The 18987-nt window shown below is 38.5% G+C and overlaps 1 protein-coding gene across 8 annotated transcripts in view; it reads right to left on the bottom strand.

The window, feature by feature from the left end:
- LRCH1 (leucine rich repeats and calponin homology domain containing 1) overlaps positions 1-18987 on the bottom strand; it is a 123200-nt gene that overhangs the window by 62397 nt on the left and 41816 nt on the right. For all 8 annotated transcript variants that reach the window (XR_010827922.1, XR_007157855.2, XR_010827925.1 and 5 more), the window contains exon 2: positions 477-621. Coding sequence is in view for 3 of the 8 variants with exons in the window: in XM_066988787.1 (XP_066844888.1) it covers positions 477-621 (145 nt within the window). In the remaining 5 variants the exon portion in view is untranslated. The remainder of the gene's footprint in view (positions 1-476; positions 622-18987) is intronic.

The raw sequence follows: 18987 nt of genomic DNA, 5'->3' as shown, positions 1-18987 counted from the left end.
GAAAAGAGACAAAGGTGCTTAATTCTTTGTCCCTTCTTCCTAAAATGAGCAGTAACTATACATGTTGCATAATAAGAAGATATTAGTAATAAAATCACGATTTTCCTCTCTATCCCCCATGAGGAAAACACTTATCCTCCATCCACCTCTTTAACTACAAAAAAACATACCAAACTTATAAAATTTATCATTAGAAGGGAATGAAAAGAATCTGACCATGCTGATACGATTAGCATTCTCAATTTGCTAGAATAAGGGAAAGAAAGGGGTTAATGTTACTCAGTCATTCCTTAAATAATTAGTTTTAGATTTTACACTGCCTTCATATGGAACTATATCTACAGGCAATGAATTTTTGCATTACTGCTTGCAATAAAATGAAAAATGTAGTCAATTGTTCCAGGAACACAAAGTGCAGACAAACAAGTCTTTACACATTTGCAAATAAACAAAGAACATGGTAAACTTAAACTTACCTCAAATTTAAGTAAGTTAGCATTTGTAAGTTCACTATTGCATCCGGTATAACTTTAATACAATTGTGGTATAGATTTAGTGTTTCCAGTGACACAAAATGGCACAACTCTGTAGGAACCTCCGTTAATCTATTCTTGGATAGATCTATAAAGAGAGAAAGAAAAGATACTTTTTTGAACCATCAGAAATACTACTTTGAACAAACTATAATTATTAAAATAAGTGAATAAATGTAATCCTACAGTCAGACAGCAAGTTAAGCCAGTGCTTTATTATACAAAATAAAACTAATCTTAACTTTTAAAATCAAGAAAATGGAACAGACTGTATAAAAAGCAAAAATTCAATTAAAATTTATTCGGTCTAATAAAAAATAATTACTTGCAGGCCTCAATACACTGAGAAAATACTTGAATCCACAACCTAGTAAAGCTCATATAATATATACCAAGACCAATACAGATAGCTATGTGCAAATGATAGCATTTAGAGAAAAGCAAAAAACAACTGTATCTCTAATTTCTTTTTAAAGGAGTTCTGCAGACACCTCTACAAAGTGATCTGCATTTCCTAAAACTCAATTAATTGTAAAAAAAAAATAAATAAAATGGATTGGATGTAAGTATTTACAAGACAACAATGATTGATTTCAAATCCCCCAAGCGAGTGCTTGTACCCACAGAAAAGAAGCTTTGGTTTTTAACCAGTTACTCAGTCTTTCTCATTTTAAGCACATGGGTGTAAAAAGTAAATCAGTATAAAGAAATGCTACTGAACTTTATTCCTTGACTATCACAGTATGAAAAAGAAGGTGGTATAATCCTGATGAGAGCTCAAGTCACAAAATAACGCATGCCAGCATTCAACAGCATTGAGTTCAAATAAACCTTTAATCAGGGTTGCAGAACAACCAGCTTTTATCATTAGATCCTGCAGAAAAGCCATCTACCCATACAATCAGATGGATTACCTGACCTGAAGAAAGGTCACCTGTTTTAAGCAGAAGGAACAGAAATATATCCAAGTCAAAAATAGGCAGGTGTCTGCGGGAAAGGATATGAGAAAAATGCAACTTGATGATTTCGCATCTTTGCTGCTGCTGGTTAGGCCTCCTCCCTGATCCTTCAATGCTTATTTTGAAGCTTACTGTCTTGAAGTACAAGGTAGGAAAAGCAACCAAAGTTTAGTAGATACACTTTCAGAGTGCCAATGATCTGTCTTGTCTCTTTAGGACCATGAATTTGCTTTTGTGAAAAAATAGTCAGAAACCTGAAGATCTTAACCTTTGCCATGCCAGGCTCAGTTTGCTGCAGAGAGGCACAGCTTGGAAAAAAAAAAAAAGCATCACCAGTAGGAAGGTTTTTAATCACTTCTGGTATTGTTTCTGTCTCCTGCAATGCAAGCTGAAATTCAGTACTCAATTCCCCTTGTCAGCCTCCACCTTGCTCCACTTCATTGCTGCCAACACAAAGCCGGTCTCTTGATTCCAAACTTGACCAAGATGACAACAATGGCCAAGGAGGGAACAAAGGGAGTGCAGCCCTTCTGACTCAAATGGCAACAGAATTGAATTGGGAACCTCAGACAAAATTATTCACCTGTTAGTTATTATACAACGGCAACGCCTGAACTGCTCTGCTTTGTCTTACCAGGCTTTGAGGGTGGTTAGATGCAGCATTACCTCAGCTTCTCCTTTCCTTCCCTTCCACAATTCAAACCGAGGTATTCTCTTTTTCAGTGAATGTAATTCCGACTTTAAAGGGGCAGAAAGCTCTCCAGTGCTCCTTTGTGTTAATGCTTTAATCCTCTACTCCTCTCTGTAACATGGCATTCCAAAAAAACTTAGCACAGGATCCCCCTCCTGCCACCTTGCTAGCTGTGTTTGACACATAACTAAGAATCATGCGAGGGGATCTTCAGATTTTACAATTCAACTTCAAAGAAACCCTTCCCCTTTTTTTAAAGGAGCTTTTCTGCAGTGATATCCCGTCATCACCACTCTCACTTCCTCACGTAATGGGGAGGGGGCAGGAAGGTTGGGAAAAGTGAACCAAAACTCAGCCCTAGGCCTCCGTGGGCCTGGGTGGCAGGTGGAGAGTGACCTCTGGGCCTTGATCTGCTCCCTCCGAAGTGAAACACACACAAAGTTGGATGAAAGCAGAAACGTTGCTACTCCCCATGCTGTTAAGACTGCAGCCTATCACCTGGACCCCAGCTTTAGGCCTGCGCTCGTTTACCTTCACACAGAATAAAAGGGACCGTGCCACCACATGCCACTTAGCCTTGGAAAATTCTAGTACCTCAGGGAAGTGGAACAGCAACTAAACCCAGCCTGTGCCTCTAAGAGGCATCACAAGCACAGTACAACCATTTATTGTTATTTTATTACTATCTTTTTTTCTTGAATTGTTTTTATTGGTATCCTCTGTTCTCAAGGGCTTTAGCTCCGGTAATCTGAAGAAGGACAAAAACAAAAAACCCACAGATGATAACAGAAAATCCTTTCTGTTATCCTCGGGACAGTGGGTTATTGGACACAACGTGTATATAACAAAGGAATTCAATTAACTTACAACAGTGGAAGTCAGTTATTTATTATTGTCTAGTTATCAAAGATTAAGATCATTTCAACACTGTTACATCTACTGCTACTTCCTAAATAATTTTAAGAAGTTCTATCCACAGTATAAAGCAGAAGAATCAAAACTATATGTTTTATTTAATACACTGTAACTTAAAAAGCAGAACTTTGCTAACATAATTAATTTTATTTTTATTTAAGATGTATCAAATACCAAATCTGACCATCTCTGAGAAACAGGGTACAGGAATGGAATCAAAGTGATGCCACATTATTTTTTAAAAAAGCCACTTTTTTTTTTTTCCAAAAAAGCAGACTTCCCTGATCAAATGGGTGGGGGTAAAAAACAAAAAAAAAGAGGAAAAAAGAAAAGATGTAAGCCTCCGAACATGATGCAGCTATGAAGAAAGCCTAGCAGCTTTCAGATGTCCCTGAAAAATCTGTAACAAAAGGTGCATGCCTTAAAAACTGAACAGTAAGGAGAACAGTCTGCATATCAGCTTCATACTGTACCTTATATGTGCAAACACGTACAGAAACCTCTGAAAGTTACGTAATTATTTTGATATTACTTATACCAAGGTACTTTTGTCTCATTACTGCATCTTACAATTAACCTATATGTACACTGCAGGTATATTCTGATATTTAAGTTCTAGAATAAAAACAATTGTTAAATCATTAATTCGAAAAACAATGCCTCAGGGCAGTTAAAAATAATGAAGTTACTGCAGAGACTAGCTTTGCTACAGAAATAGAAAGGAATAGACAGGTAGGGTTTGATAGAGTTTAGCACTTCAACTGATTTGATTATTGCTTTTAATACATGGGAGATCTAACGAAGTAACGAATCCATTATGGCAGAAGTACCATTTTAGGGTTACTAAGGAACTATATATGAGCATAACTTGAGGTGACTGTTTCCTGTAATTCTGTTACAAAGCAGGCAGCACAAACACAGGCAAATATCCCGGTGGCGGGGAGGGCACCAGAGCAAGCTTTCTGTGTTTTACATGGAATACACTATTCATTCATTATTTATGTCACAAAGGCATTTCAAACTGTATCTGGCTTCATCCCATTTTTTACTGCCAAGAACAAGTTCGTTAAAACTCCAAAATAAAGAACGGAATGCGAAGTAAGCAAGCCAGCTTAGAAAAATATGAGATGGAAGCCTGATCTTTTAAAGAATCAGCACAATTCTGGAGCAATGGCACTGCTTTTGTATGAGTGTTACTATGCTAGAAGCTGGACAGGAGCTACCCAAAACAAGAGCTTCCTTACCAGGGAGTGAACAGCAAAAAGCAGAAATTTCCTACCAGCAGCAGGCTCTGAGCAGCATTTGGGTACCTGACATGGCATACTGCTGGGCTCCATACTGCCATCGCAGCAGCAATGACTGATACATCCTTGGGACAAACCCTTCCAATTCCTGCAGCTCCGAAAACGCCTGCCACAATGAAATCCCACTGCTGACTACCACTGTTGTGACGGCACGGTCTACGAGCTGATTACCAACACCCCGAACAGCATTAAAACCAACCTCTCCTATACGTACACACAGAGCATAAACCTCACTGCCACTGCAAAAACCAAACAGGCATTCCCAAAGTAGCCAGGATAACACTAGAAGCCATACCATTAAATTTCTTCCAGTAAGGTTTCAAAAACCCTCCACTTTTCCTACCTTCCAGTTATTAATACATTAAGTAAAAATTTCAGACTACTCACAGACAAGCTAAACAAAATAAAAGTTTAAGACCAGTAATTCATTAAATATGCATATGCACTACATATGCACGAATCTTTGCTAAGGATTTTAATGAAGGCAGTTTATTTAAAAAATCAGGTTACAGAGAAACTCATAAATTTAGATTTATAAAAATAAGCCTACAAAAGGCAGAAATTGGACTTAAATTCTTCAATTGGGCAGGAAAATATATATGCACACATGCACATCTGAAACAGAAGAAATCTCTCTATTAGAAACAAGTTTCAAAATCAAGAAATTGCATGGTAAAAAAAGTCACTCAAACTTTACTGTGGCCCACCAAGTTCCTATTATTGTAATCTTCTGCATTCACTGAAGAAAATACAGAAGTTACTTTGAAAAAGATATTTGCATTTGTACTAAGTTACCATTCAAGGTATTCAAATGAGATGTCTGAATTGGACTTGACAAAGAATTGAAGCAATTCACTGTGAGAGCCTAGAAAACCAGTAAGCTCAACTCTAATTTCATGGAGAAATTATGTAAATAAGAGTACTGGGAAATACACTAAAAAGTATATATATGACAGATGATACAGGTGTATGGAGTTATACTGTTACCCCTATTTTTATTTGGCTTTTAGGAGGCGTGTATTTCCACATTAGCTAGCTTCACTGATAATTGAAGCCACAAACTGATGGTACTGTACTTCAGACAACTTCTGAAATAAGTATTTAAATACGCTTCAGACCTTCAGCAACTCTGCATCCCAACTATACTTGCCTTGGCAGAAAGGCAAGTGGTCTATCATCACTGACTATTTGATTCTGAGGGGCATGATTACAGTGCTTTGTAGCAAGCAGCTGCTTCCTTATAGTTTTTACCCTTTTTTTCCCCCCCACCTAAATGGTAGGAAAATGCCTTATCCCATAGACATGTATAGTTATGTTACAGTGTTTTCACAACTAACAAAATGCAATATACCTCTAAGAGATGCCCTACAACTCGCTGTTACCCAGCAGAGCAGCACACCTTGTCCCGCTTACTTCTTGTCTCTAGCAGAGAGCACTGATGAATAACGTGCTGGATGCACAGCCAGCAACTCCCACTGCCAGTGATGCCACACGCACAGCAAAGTGGGAGCAGAGACCTCTGGTGCCTAATGCGTTCTGGTTTGTTCGTGATAATTATGGCACAATGAGTGCATGGCATTTCTTAACTAAGAGACGTGTCTACTCAAGTTATTTAGCAGACAGAAGAACAAATAACAGAAGACAAAGAATGTCCCTTAAAGCAAAAACATTTGGGCTTCCATTTGAGAAAAAAATAACAGTAGTGCATGGACTCAAGGTCTTTAATTCTCAAACTACAACTTGCAACATAGACTGAGTAAAAAGCGGCTCCAAATCCTTTAAAATGTATTAGTGATGCGATAGCATATGCCAGTAACATTTAGGCACTGATCAACAGCAGTGAGCCTAGATGTATGACTGCTAACTCAAATCACACAGGAAGTACATCCATCCTAGGGAGCTGGACATAAAAATGCACAGATGTTGCAAGAAAATTATTTTGAACAAATTATGAAGGGACTCTGCTGTTTCACACGCAGTTCCTAAGCGCTACTTTCTGGAGCACTGTCAGCATATTTTCCTTTTCCACTTGACCCTCATCATTAATTTAAGAATTAACTTTAAAATTTTCTACCTTAAAGCCACAATCAAGTTAAAGGTACTCTACAAGTATAGCAAATTTCAAAGTGAACACAGATGTGCTTTTGTATCAACTTTCTTTACTAATGCTGTGATTTAACATATCAAAAGTTTCTTCTTGACAGATGTGTAGATGAGATCTCCAATTCTTCCCTATTCCACATCTTGACATAACATTAAAATACATGGGCAAGCTCAACAGCTAATACTAGGGATGCAAAACACTTAGCTCTGCTTTCTCATTGTCATCGATGATCACAATGAACACAACTTAGTACTTGTCAAATTAGTAGCAATTAGCAATTGTAATAGTAATCATACATTCACCAGCGAGGACCTAAATCAAGGCTTTTAGAGGCAGAAGGAACGGGAGCAAAGGAAACCAACACGCAGAAAGCAGCATGTTGTGAGCCTGGCAGAGATGGTACCACAAGAGGGAGTCCTGATCTCACAGACTTGGCCCACACCCTGTAGCAGCGTTTCTCGAGATCATCGATAAGGAATGAGAAGGGCAGAAATAGGAAGGCACACCGATGCAAAGCCTTACAGCCCCCCGACATTTCCATGAATCTATTTCCCCCAAGGGTTTTCAGAGTATAACAAATGAGTTTACTTGTCTGCGATCAAAACTGCAGGAAACAAATACAATGGAGGTTGAGGAAACAAATACAAATACTAAGGAGGTCGAGAAGAAAAAGCACAACAAAACCAACCCTTCTGAAATAGTCACATTGAAGCATTTCCTTCAAGCTTCCTTCAGATGATGCAACAACCTGATGCATCTCCAAGCTCACTGCAGCTACAGCAGTAGCACTACTTGGCCTATTTAAGGCAAGAGCAGCCTGAGTAAAAACTTCAAGGGTGAGGGAACGGAAGGGAAAAAAGGTACTGATAACTTGCTGACAGTTGTGTTGAAGCATATTCTCACGATTAGTGCTGTGGCACACTCCAATTCCAAGGAGGCAAAGGAAATTTTTCTGCAAGAGATGCCCTCAGTAGAACATCACAAGCCTGGACGAAGAAAGAGGAGGTTACTACAGCAGTCTGCCTCATTATTGCACTGTCCTGCACGCCTGGCTTTAGGCAGCAATGTAAAGCATTTACATTTCTCCTTTATCTGTTGTTTCTTCATCATTAGGACAACAGTTTAGGGTTAAGACTGGCAGAAAGTAAGGTTCCTGCGGGAGCTCTGTTTACAAAATGAAGGTCAACCTGGTGTGGAAGCACAAAGGGCTCCCTAAAAACATACTGCAAAACCACTGGGTTCTTCCTGCAGATCTCTGTGAAGGCGTTAACACATTTGGGACCCAAACACCTGTACCTCAAGATAGAAAAAATGCCAGACAGCAAACACCTTCCATCAACAGAATGACCTTTAATAACATGGTATGAAACTCAGTTCATGGGCCATGAAGCATTCCTCCTTCTCCCACGCCTTCCGCACCAGAGAGGATACAAGCCATTAATTTTCACACTCCTTAATAAACAGCCAGCCCCGAGAAGCATCAATGGATTTATCACTCCATGATTGTACTAATTAGCCTCAGCTGGACTTAAATATTTCAGGTGTTTTCTCAGACACACTAGCAGTAACAAGCAATGTTTGCCCAATTCAAAAGCTTGAAGAACCTGCTCTTTCTTCATTTGTTTTCAGCCTTTAAAGTAGGTTGGTGAATGGAGAGCACTGGAAGAACAGAAACTGAAGTGTTTGCATCATACGCTAGCCATCTGAACATCTGTACTGTACCAAATATTTCAGTTTTACAGGGACTGTACGGGGACTTCCAGGTAACATTAGACTTCACAAAGGAGTAAGACTTGGATTACGAAGCTCTTTTCTGAAAGAAGAACAATGACCACAGCTTCCACCAACTTCAAAAAGCTGTAAATTGCGTATGTATGCAATCACACAACCCCTTTCAGACAAGCCACTAATCCCACCTATTATTGGAGAATCGGGATAAATCTGAAACAAAAATGTGAATAATTATATTGCATCCCTAAGATGGTGGCAGATCCCTGCCAGGACTTACTCTAGTGCCTTCTATTACAAATCTGCCATCAGCCACAGAGATCTCCTTTCTTAAATGTGTTTCCTTTCTAAGTCAACACCTTCCACTTCCGCTGGGAAATTCCCAATGATGCACTCAAAACCAGCAAAGATCCGACCGAGAAGTCCACAACTTTCTCCAGCCCACAGACAACACTACTAGAAAGAACAAGCTGAATGCATTCACCTTGTTTTCAGTTTTAACAGCGATTACCATTATTTTTCCTGACGCTGCAAAGAGAGGGTCCCACTTATGCTACTCATTATCTGCTTCTGACTATTCAAAGAGGGGTTTCCTCACATTTCCCACCTGGCAGAAGCCAGCCCATAACCAATTTCTGTGAAGCCATTCGCTTGCCTGCACTATGAAGGCCATTATTTTCCACACCTGACAGACTAAGGATACAGATGTTTATATTTAGTTCATTTTTATACTTGAACCGTGTCACATTCTGTTAGAGAATTTGCTATGAACAGATGAGTGAACATAAGTTATTTGATCTTTGGGTATATCAAAGGCATGTAGACAAAGATATGGAAAAGCTACCTGATGTTAATTTACAGTAACGGGGAAAGCAGAGCATTACTCATCTAATCACTTCCTCTTCTGTCTGCACATCTCCCACAGATGCCAGGGCTAATCTGCCTTACCTACATTACTCACATACACCCCGCAATGGTCTTTGAATCATGGTCTTTGAATCAGCACGTCATCATTTTTGTAGCAATTTATCAACAGAAGGCTGTTTTGTACCATAAATGCTTACTTACACTATTAGCACATCCTTAAACAATGAGCTAATTAAGCAGCTATTAGACAGGAGGTACAACGTTTGAAAAACTGAAAGAAACAGCTAAGAAATACTTCAGCTACCTAATCAAACCAGGGATCTATGAAGACATTGCCAGAGACTGAGGTTGTGAGAAAGAAAACCCTGTAGCAATCTACAAATCAGATTCTAATAAATAACCAACACCAGGTGACTACTCCTAGTTTAAGGAGAAAAAAAAAAAGATTTCTTGTACTGAAGGCAAAATAAGCACTGTCTCTTAAAAAAATTAACACAGTAAAAATTACCTAGCTGGAATCACTAGAACCATAAACCTCTAAATTCTGTACCAAGACCCCTATCCCATATAAGTGCTTCTATGATTCGTTTTAAGATAATGTTTTGCAACCTTCTATTTTTCCTTAAATTAAAAAAAAAAATAAAAAATCTAAATAACCTTGCCGCCTTAGGAGAAAACAAAAGCCATCTCTCATATCTCATGCAGCAGTGCTGTCTGTCAGCCAGGGGATGGGTTGGGCTTGACAGATAACAACTTTCTTCTGCCTGTTTTAACAAGTCATGGTTTACATTGGGATTGTAATCTAACATGAGATACACAGACTGCAAAAAGTCTGCATGGGGACACACACGTTCTACTTATAAACAGTTTAGTGCCTGTAAAAGGGCCCATGTTTGCCATAACACTTGCTGGGGGACACAAGTGGAAATAAATCAGCAGGAATTAATAGCACTTACGGGTCAGTCTCCAGCCAGAGGTAAATCTCAGTGCTGTTGGTGTGAAACAACCGCATGGCAATGGATATTTTGAAGGGACAAAGCACGTTTCTTTCTAGTTTATCTCCATTTTGGTGGGTGGATCACAGACCATCTTCTAAAACACACAAGACAACTATTGCTCATCTATAGCCTCATGAGCCTGGCCTAAAATCTTTACTTCTTGATGCAGGTTTATTTCCTCCTCCTTATTTATTTTCTTTTCAAATTACCTTTTCAGGATATCTGATTTCCATCTTACATGCTAAGCATTAAGTAATATTTTTCTGTAAGAATCATTTTGGACTGTCTTTCTGAGGCAATTCTGCTCTGCTTTTATGGATATGTCACCTTGCATCTTCCTGTTTGCTTCTAGGGGAATGTGTTCTCACTGTGGTTACAACAGGTTAGTGTAGGCACGGAATAGGCTGTATATAAAGCAGGGGACAGGAAAAGTGTTAGTTTTCCCCCCAAGCACAATCAACAATTAAAACAAAAAGGAAGGAACTACCTACTTGAGGTCCAACCCTGAAGAAGCTACAAATGATAGTTTATTCAGGCCCAAAAGGAGAACGTATGGGTGGATAAGAAGTCCCACAAAGCACAGATGGACAGCATTATTTCCCTTTTGTTATCATAGCACAAGAAAAGCAAAAGCCTAAGCAAAAGCATCCTAGCTTCATACAGTCCAGGAACTGCAGCACACACTGTTGTTATACAAGAACAAAATCCTTTTATTCACTCTGCTTTCTTCCTGCTGATAAAACAATGTTTCAGTGAAACAACTGGGGTCAAGATAAAAAAAAAAAAAAAAAAAAAAGCCTGTCCTGCAAAAAACTCTGAACCTGGTCAAACAACCAGGTCAGGTTCTGTGAAAAGAGGAATCTGACTGAAAGCTTCATGACCACAACTTGGAGGTCTGGGGACTTCACTTTCAATTGTTTCAGTAGGAAGTGCAGAAGTTTTTAAGTACTTGTGGGTTTGGTTTCTTTACCCAGCTTATACATTTTAAAATCATTACTGTGAGTTGAAGTGTTCATTTTCAGCAGTTTTCCCACCAGCAGGGATGCTGGACCTAATTATACTATCACTGCTATTCCACGGTGGCTAATTTCCATTGATGACTTGACCTTTAAGTTGGCAATTTTGAGTCAACTCAATTTTCAAGACATTAATGCACTCCAGAACTGATTCAACAGCTAATACTTTTAACTGCAAGCCCAAAACTTGCCGATTTAGCAACTGTATTTTTTAACTGAACCCTAAGTCCACAAGTTCATCAGTATAAAGGCAGTTGAGTGATCCGCTGGTGATTTAGTAGATTTTGTCAGCTTTCAGACAACATTATAACGACTATAAGGACACGCACTGCTGGGAAATGCATTTTCCTGATTCAGTATTTAAGTGTCAAGTCATTTCATCATGCCCAGTAAGAAGAGGATGCATCTAATGAGACAACCATGGTTTTAATCAAAGAATTGCACGGCATTCTGCTCAGATTACAATTTGTTTTCTGCAGAACAAAAACATTCCTATCTCACTCACTCCCAATTCAGCCTTTTTTCTTCTTTAAACTCTTAAATAAATGCCCAAGAGTTCACAAGAATTGCTAGAATTTTGACTTGGATTTCTTCCCAAACAGGGTACTTTCAGCGTGAACATGTAACTCTTTGTGACTGACGAACACATAATACTTGGCAGCTCTCGCTCGCTTGCTCTCTTCCCCTGCCTCTTTGATGATCTGGATAGGAAATTCGTTCCTTTGGGAAGAACCCTAAAGAGATACACTAGCAAATATGCAATTCTAAATACACTTTGTTTCTGAAAAAAGGCTCTGATTATCTAGACACAGTAAGCGTTCAACTAGCAATTGTTTCCCTGAAGAGATGGCATCACCACACACCCCCAAGTGTTCCATACGCTTTCTTAATGAAAAGTCTCATCTTCGAAATTTGTTTATTCAAGATTGATACAGATAGCAGAAGATCAGCTTTAACACAAAAAGCTTCTAATGTGGCTTGCGCTGAGCCCGCTGGCAGCATCACCTGCAGATATACTGAAGGTGCTACTCACAAGGCTACATTATCACAACAGATATACACGCTGTGCAAGACCGTACACAACTGCTGAGCTATAAATTACCTGCAGTCAATCTGGCTTCTGTATGCAACAGTATTTGATTTCACAGAAAGCTAATTTTAACTGCTGAGAACAGAAATACTTATATTATACCATGCTTTTTTTTTTAAGCAAACAGAGGTTAAAAGGCTGGAAAAAACTTTTTTTAAAAGGTTAGTTGAGGCTCATAAAGCAAGCATCTTCAAATTTAAAAAATGCCGGAATTAAATATATTTAAGTAAACTTAGGATATATTCTATCAAAGTGTGCTACACGTTACACCTGAAGTCCTCTACCAAAATCATCTATAGATAGCTCTCTCCAGTGCCTTGCATGCATGGGGCTTTTTTCTGTGTAACTGTCCACATGAATATGCAAGACTAAGGATATACCACAGGACTCCCTTACAATGTAAATTAAGCAAACATATTACCTGATCTTGCAAACAACCTTGAATTAACAATCATTTATGCAGAATACCTGGCATCTTTCAAAAGGGAAAATACAGGGGTTTCTGCTGAAATCACACCTACTTTCTGCAATAATTAACAGCAGCACATGAATAAAAAAAATCAATTCATCTCAAAAGCAGCTTTATTATCCTTGCTACCTTGATGGGAAATTGGCTCAGAAGTAGACGACCCGTGTTCACACGATCCTTTAACTCTCAGTAAAAATGTATTTGTTATCAGTTGATATCCACTCTTTCTTACATCAAGCTTGTCCTCTTAATAGCTCCTCCCACGGCCTTTTCTCCCTTGGTATATTTGTAAGAATAATGCCTTCTCCCAGTCATTCTTCTCCAAGACTAAACAAGCTAGATTCTTCCAGTTTCTTCTTGTTACAGTTTCCCTGACCATCCAAGCAGACCTCTTCTGCACCTGTTTCAGCCTAAGCTCATCTGCTTTGAACAAGAATGGGACCTAATCCTTTACACGAGGATTATGTTACACCACTGCCATGTGTATCATTATTAAGAATTCCTAGTCCCTACTGAAATACATCTTCTGATACAACCTCAGGATAAAATTAGACGTCTAAGGTTTATCATACTAGTGGCTTGTGACCATCTTTAAAAGACTCCTATAACAGGCTTTAAACAGTAAAGTTTAAAACTGATGAAATCATTACTTTCAAATACTTTGCTTACTGCCTTAAGAGTCGATGGCTTTAAATCTTCATCTGCCTTTTTTTTCTGGACCGTTCTTCATAGAGCAATGAATGTTTCCGACACTAAATACCAGACTGGTGTTCTCAGTCTGTGTTCGCACGGCAAAGAAGAGTGCTTCAGAAACATAACACTGGCTAGAAAATACTTTGTTTCTGTAGCCTCCTGTCTCAGAAATAAGTTACCCACTTCAGTTTAAAAAGGAAAGTAGACAAACAACAAATTCAAAGCTTTTGTCAGTACGTGAAACTGTAAGCAACAGCAATTGCTAGCGTATCCAACATTGCAGCTCTCAACTGTAACGCCAAGGAGAAAGGAATGGAATTATGATGAATTAGTAAACGAAGCCAACAGCCAGACCATTTCACCAGTAGATTACTTGGCAACACATGCTTATTGCCATTTGTTGCTGAGTTTTCCTAGGTCTTTTTTTTTTGTCAAGTGTCTGAAGACAATCTTGCCCACGCCCCTGCTGCTGATACATCAGACATACGTTAATCATGAACAGAGAAAAGTTCTTTACATTTTCCACTAGCAAAGTTACTCTATTACCTCAATTGCAAGGTTTACTTAAACTTCTTTTACACCATAAAAACTCTTGAATTAAGTATGGACACAATAAGCTTACTTTATTAAAGTATGTGGACACTACATTTCTCAGACAACCTTCTGATGTGAAGCAACAAGTGCTCGGAATGTCAGCTACTCACTTAAGTACGTGACTTTATTTCCATTTCACGTTGCATCTTTCTCAATGCCACAGAAACCCTGCAAATAACCTCAACATCTTCAATCAGAGAAGGCTCGTTTACCATCCCACAATTCAATTTTTCCTGAGGTGGAAAAAAAAAACTAAACAGCTGCAAGGAGGCACGGCAGAGGAAGAAGTCCTTGACTTCAGATGTGATGAGTGTACCTCTATGGAGACTGCAGCATAAGAACTGGGCCAGCGTGGGCCAAGCTAGTGATTCACTGAACATACTGGCTGGCTAAGGGGACAACTGTGGGAGCAGAAAAAGGCTGACAGACCTGGAGCAGCATTCCCTTCATCATGCAGTTGCAGAACTTACTCCAGGACACTGCACATAAGAGCAAAAAATACAGTGAAGCCCTGTTGCAATTCACTTTTGACCACGTTGAAGATACAAAGTAGGAAAAGGGAATAACAGCACTCACTGGGCAGTGGAAAATGTGTTTTGCGCTTAGCTTCAATGAACAAGTGATCTCCAGCAGCATGTAACACACAAAAAAAAGATTTCAGGGCCATGGATCAAGAATGACCCTACAGAGTCAAGGAATGACCCTACAGAGTCATCAACAGATCCGTGATATCACTGCCATTCACAGAAAAAGAAGGTAGAGCTGGGCTTCTGCTGCTGCTTTTCCTTCAGGAGGATGCTCACTGGAGCCAGTACTTACTCACTTGTCTTTATTTTTCCAAGGGCATAAAAGCATAATCTCATTTTTCATTTGCCACTGAAAAAAATAATCCTCTGATAAGATAGCAGACCTGGAGCACTTTCTCCATTAAATTCAGGTCTACTTCAAATGCCTTCAGATGTGCAATGCATACAAACTACTTTCTTCCATTTGAGTAGGTAATAGCTTATCCTCCTGTACTATTTTGCACTGCAGAAAGTGAAGGGAAAAAAGACTCACGATCACCTTCTATCGTTCAGCTTCTGAATGCAGGAAGACAGCTCCTTAAAACTGAAAGCAGTATTTTCTTCTTATGGGTTAGTAATATGGTAGCTTAGGATCACAGTGTCAACTATGGTTGTTTTAGAGTTAATTGTTGAACAGTTAAAGTTTACAACATAGTATGTTTTGGTAAAAACAATACCTTATTTGTAGAAGGGGTTCTACTATAAACAGCAATAAAAAATCACCAAACATACTTACGAATTTATGCATCCGATGCAATAGATACTTGACGGTTTAAGACAAAATCAGTTTAAAGGCTCGTCTTTTTAAAATCACTTTGTTAAATACTTTGCCATTTCCATAGGTCTAAATGCACCCAAAGTCCTTTGGTTTTCTCTAATAGAAAATAACCTTCAAGTATTACATGGCTGTTACAACACTTTTTCACTGACTAGAATGAGAAAATGGGGGGGGGGGGGGGGGGAGGGGAAATCTCGATCCTTCCTTATATGCTATGCTTATAAATAAATAGGGTCAAACGAAAAAAAAAACACAACTTCTCCAAAGCACCAGTCTCACGAACATACTAACATTTTAGGCTTACTAAACAATCTTATTACACATGGAATATTACATATATTTAAATGATTGCATGAATAAACTGCTTAAACAGAAAAAAACCTACTCAAAGTCTGTTAACATATATTTCATTTCTTTTCTTCTGGCACTTGAATATAAAGCAGCTGATAAAACGCTTATCACTGAGTTGCCTCAAGCCGCTTCTAGTTGTAGACAAGGGAATTTATTGCCAGCAGGAGCAGTCTACATTTTTAAAATTGTTTCTGCATTCTCTGTATACAGATCGTCAAATTATTTGCATGTGGTGTACTCATGTCATTTCCAGCTGTTCTTTGGTCCTTACTGTTTTGCACCGATTCATAACAACTTTCAGTACAGCCTACAGAAACTTGGCCGCAGAGAAGCATCTTCCAAAACCACACCACGCAACCCCCCTTCTCCTGTTGTTAAAAGGTGTAAGAAGTAAGTATAGCCTTTCTTTGACAGCCAACAACGCAAACTCCATAGCTTACATTCACTGCACAGCAGCAGTCTATTTTAAACCTTTAAGTGGACTTGAGCAGTACTACCATGTGCCTTTTAAGAACTACTATGGATAATGGTAATAGTAATTACTATAACAATAATAGTATATATTATAGATAATAGTAGTAACTAAGAATTACTACTATTGGAGCTGTTCTACCATGTGCCTTTTAAGAGTCCTATGAATCCTTCACGTATTTTAATCAAACCATACGCCGATTTTAAAAAAGCAAAACTTTGTAACCGATAGATGAACTCTAATGCCCACAGTTTCTATACATAAAGGTCTGTGCTACGAAGGCAGCTGATGAAAGTTTGGCAGATCCCTTCAATGTTTACTTCCACACTTTAATATAAACTCGTAGGTATTTCTAGAAGCTTTCAGGTGTTAAGTACTTCCAAGAAAATCCAGCTGAACTAGGAACCATATATAACGTTTGCTTTCACACGGGTCCCCAACATTCACTTTTCCATGACTAATCTTGCCCTGGATTGTGAAAATGTTGTAAACTTGTATATTCCTTATAAATCATAAAATACTTTTCCTGTGTCCTAAGTTTAATGAACTATAAAGTTCACTAACCCCACAGAAAAGCTCAGTGAACTAGGAAGTTCCTTAAGAAGTTAGCCAAATCACTAGCTGAGTAATATGAACATGAAAAGGATCCCACATGTTGGGGTAGCCCACACAGTATTTAGATTAATAGTTTGATCAAAAGCCCATGAAGCTGGGGGGGGGAATACTCCCTTGTTGAAGTTTTTAGACAGCAATCTTGATTATCCTTTTTGCAGGATAAAGGTAAAGAAGTATTCTGATTAAGAAACCAGCACACTTTCACAAGTTGCAAAGAAAGAAGTGGGATTTGGCACTTTGAGAATTAAAAAAGGCTTCTCAAATTCAGCTGCGCTGTCCACAGACATCCGCTCATCCAGATTTCTACACAAATTCTCTCCAGTTTGCTTTGGCTGGGTTCCTTGGCTGCACCCTCTTGACTGAGGTTGTGTGACCCCAGCGCTGTCCCAGCCACAGCAACTTCACAAATATGCTAAACCAGAGACCTTAATTCCCTTGTTTTTTCTACGAGCCACCACATTAGCTGATATTAATACTATGAATGAATTCAGACTGAATTCACACACAATTTCTGGCCTATTTTCTACTGAAAGTGCATTATTTTTATTACTGATAAGATGGACGTTAAAAATACTGCTTTAATGAACTCAAGATTTTGAAAAATTATGTATTTTGAAATTTCTTACATGGAGTTTTAGGCTGTGCATTAACTAAAAAAACAATACAAATAACGTCATTCATAAAGGCCTATATAAAAGGAATATAAAAGAATCATAAAGATTAATGTATCATCTGCAAGCCCAATGTGTACTGCTCAAGGGGTTTACTTTTCATACTTACTTTGTAATTTGGTCTGGGCCTCAGAGATCCCCCCCATCAAGCCACCCAGGGATACATATGCCAGGGCAAGATGTCAAGGGATTCTTGTTCCACTCTTAGCCTAAGCAAGACCTGTGGTTTGATACATACAAGACTGCAGAGTACAGCACTCTGTTTTGCATTGTATACCAGAACTGCTGTACATCCAGCACAGTGACTGATTCATCTACTGGACAGTTTTCTTCATCAACCTCAGAAACGTGTCATTTTCTGCCCCCAGGAACAGCTAGCTCCTACCCAGATGGAAGGGACTGCCGATATGAAGGCGGCATACCAAGTTCTGGAGGAGTCTACATGCCTCAGTCACTCTAGATAGGAATCAGTAGCTGATATACGAGAAGGAAAACAAGGCTATCGTGATACATGGTTTTCAACTATAACATTTCTGAACTTCTTGTGCAATCTGCTCAAAGGGGTCAGTTTGTGAGGAAAAAAATGTTAACTATGCTATTCTTAGTAATATTGTACATGCATGTATTTACAGACAACTGAGTTATCTCAGCTGTTTAAGCATATAATCTGTAGCAAACACTTATGGTAAATCAACTACTCAAGAGAAGAGGACAAATTCCTGACACTGCTTCAATTCAGTGTGGGTGAATTATTCACAAAAAAGACACCCGAAACTCAGGAAGATGCTAGATGCAACAGAAGCTCTGCTTTACTTTCATACCGTTGTTTCCACAGCACTACAAGTTCACTTCGTAAAGTGTACTGTGTATATTCAAAATATACCTCTTTTTACACTGAACATTCAACCTCATAAATAAAACTTATCTACTATTTATTCCCTACAGAAAACAAACTTCAGTGTCTTGATGTTTACTGGCAGGAGTGAAGTTGTTCAGATATAGTACCTATTACAGCTGATCCTAGGAGAATGAATTCAATCTGTTGGCATCAAAGGTGTCAACCCATCTAAGTTGCTTGAACTGAGAGTCCTAAAATGAATGTTAGTTTTACAGAAACCAAACTTTACCTATAGAGTACTGAAATAAAAGCATCATAAATCTAATAGAAATCCTTCTGCAGAGATTTAAGATTTTAAGTTTACAAAACATGAGAAGAAACTGTACATAACATTGCTTTGTCTTATCATTCTAGCTCATTCTAATATATAACTGAGAAGTTCCAAGCTACATCATTTACAGCAATGGCTTTTACCACTCAAAGATTTTATCTATCCACCATGAATTTAGTTCCACAACAGTGAAGAGTTCAGACTGCCTCAACATTCACTTATTTGAGATTGTTCAAAGTGGTAAGAGGATTTTGTGCATACACATATGCAGGCAATGCATGTAAGTCAGTAAAGAGCAGGTCACAAGGCTTTCTACTTTATTCCTCTAAAGTGAAAAAACACAAAACAGACATTAGTTAAGTGAGAAGGTATAATAAAGTTATCATTGTCATATTGAAAAGTCT

This window comes from Anser cygnoides, chromosome 1, assembly GCF_040182565.1.
Source record: "Anser cygnoides isolate HZ-2024a breed goose chromosome 1, Taihu_goose_T2T_genome, whole genome shotgun sequence".
Taxonomy (NCBI): Eukaryota; Metazoa; Chordata; class Aves; order Anseriformes; family Anatidae; genus Anser; species Anser cygnoides.
This window is presented reverse-complemented; position numbering and strand designations above follow the sequence as displayed.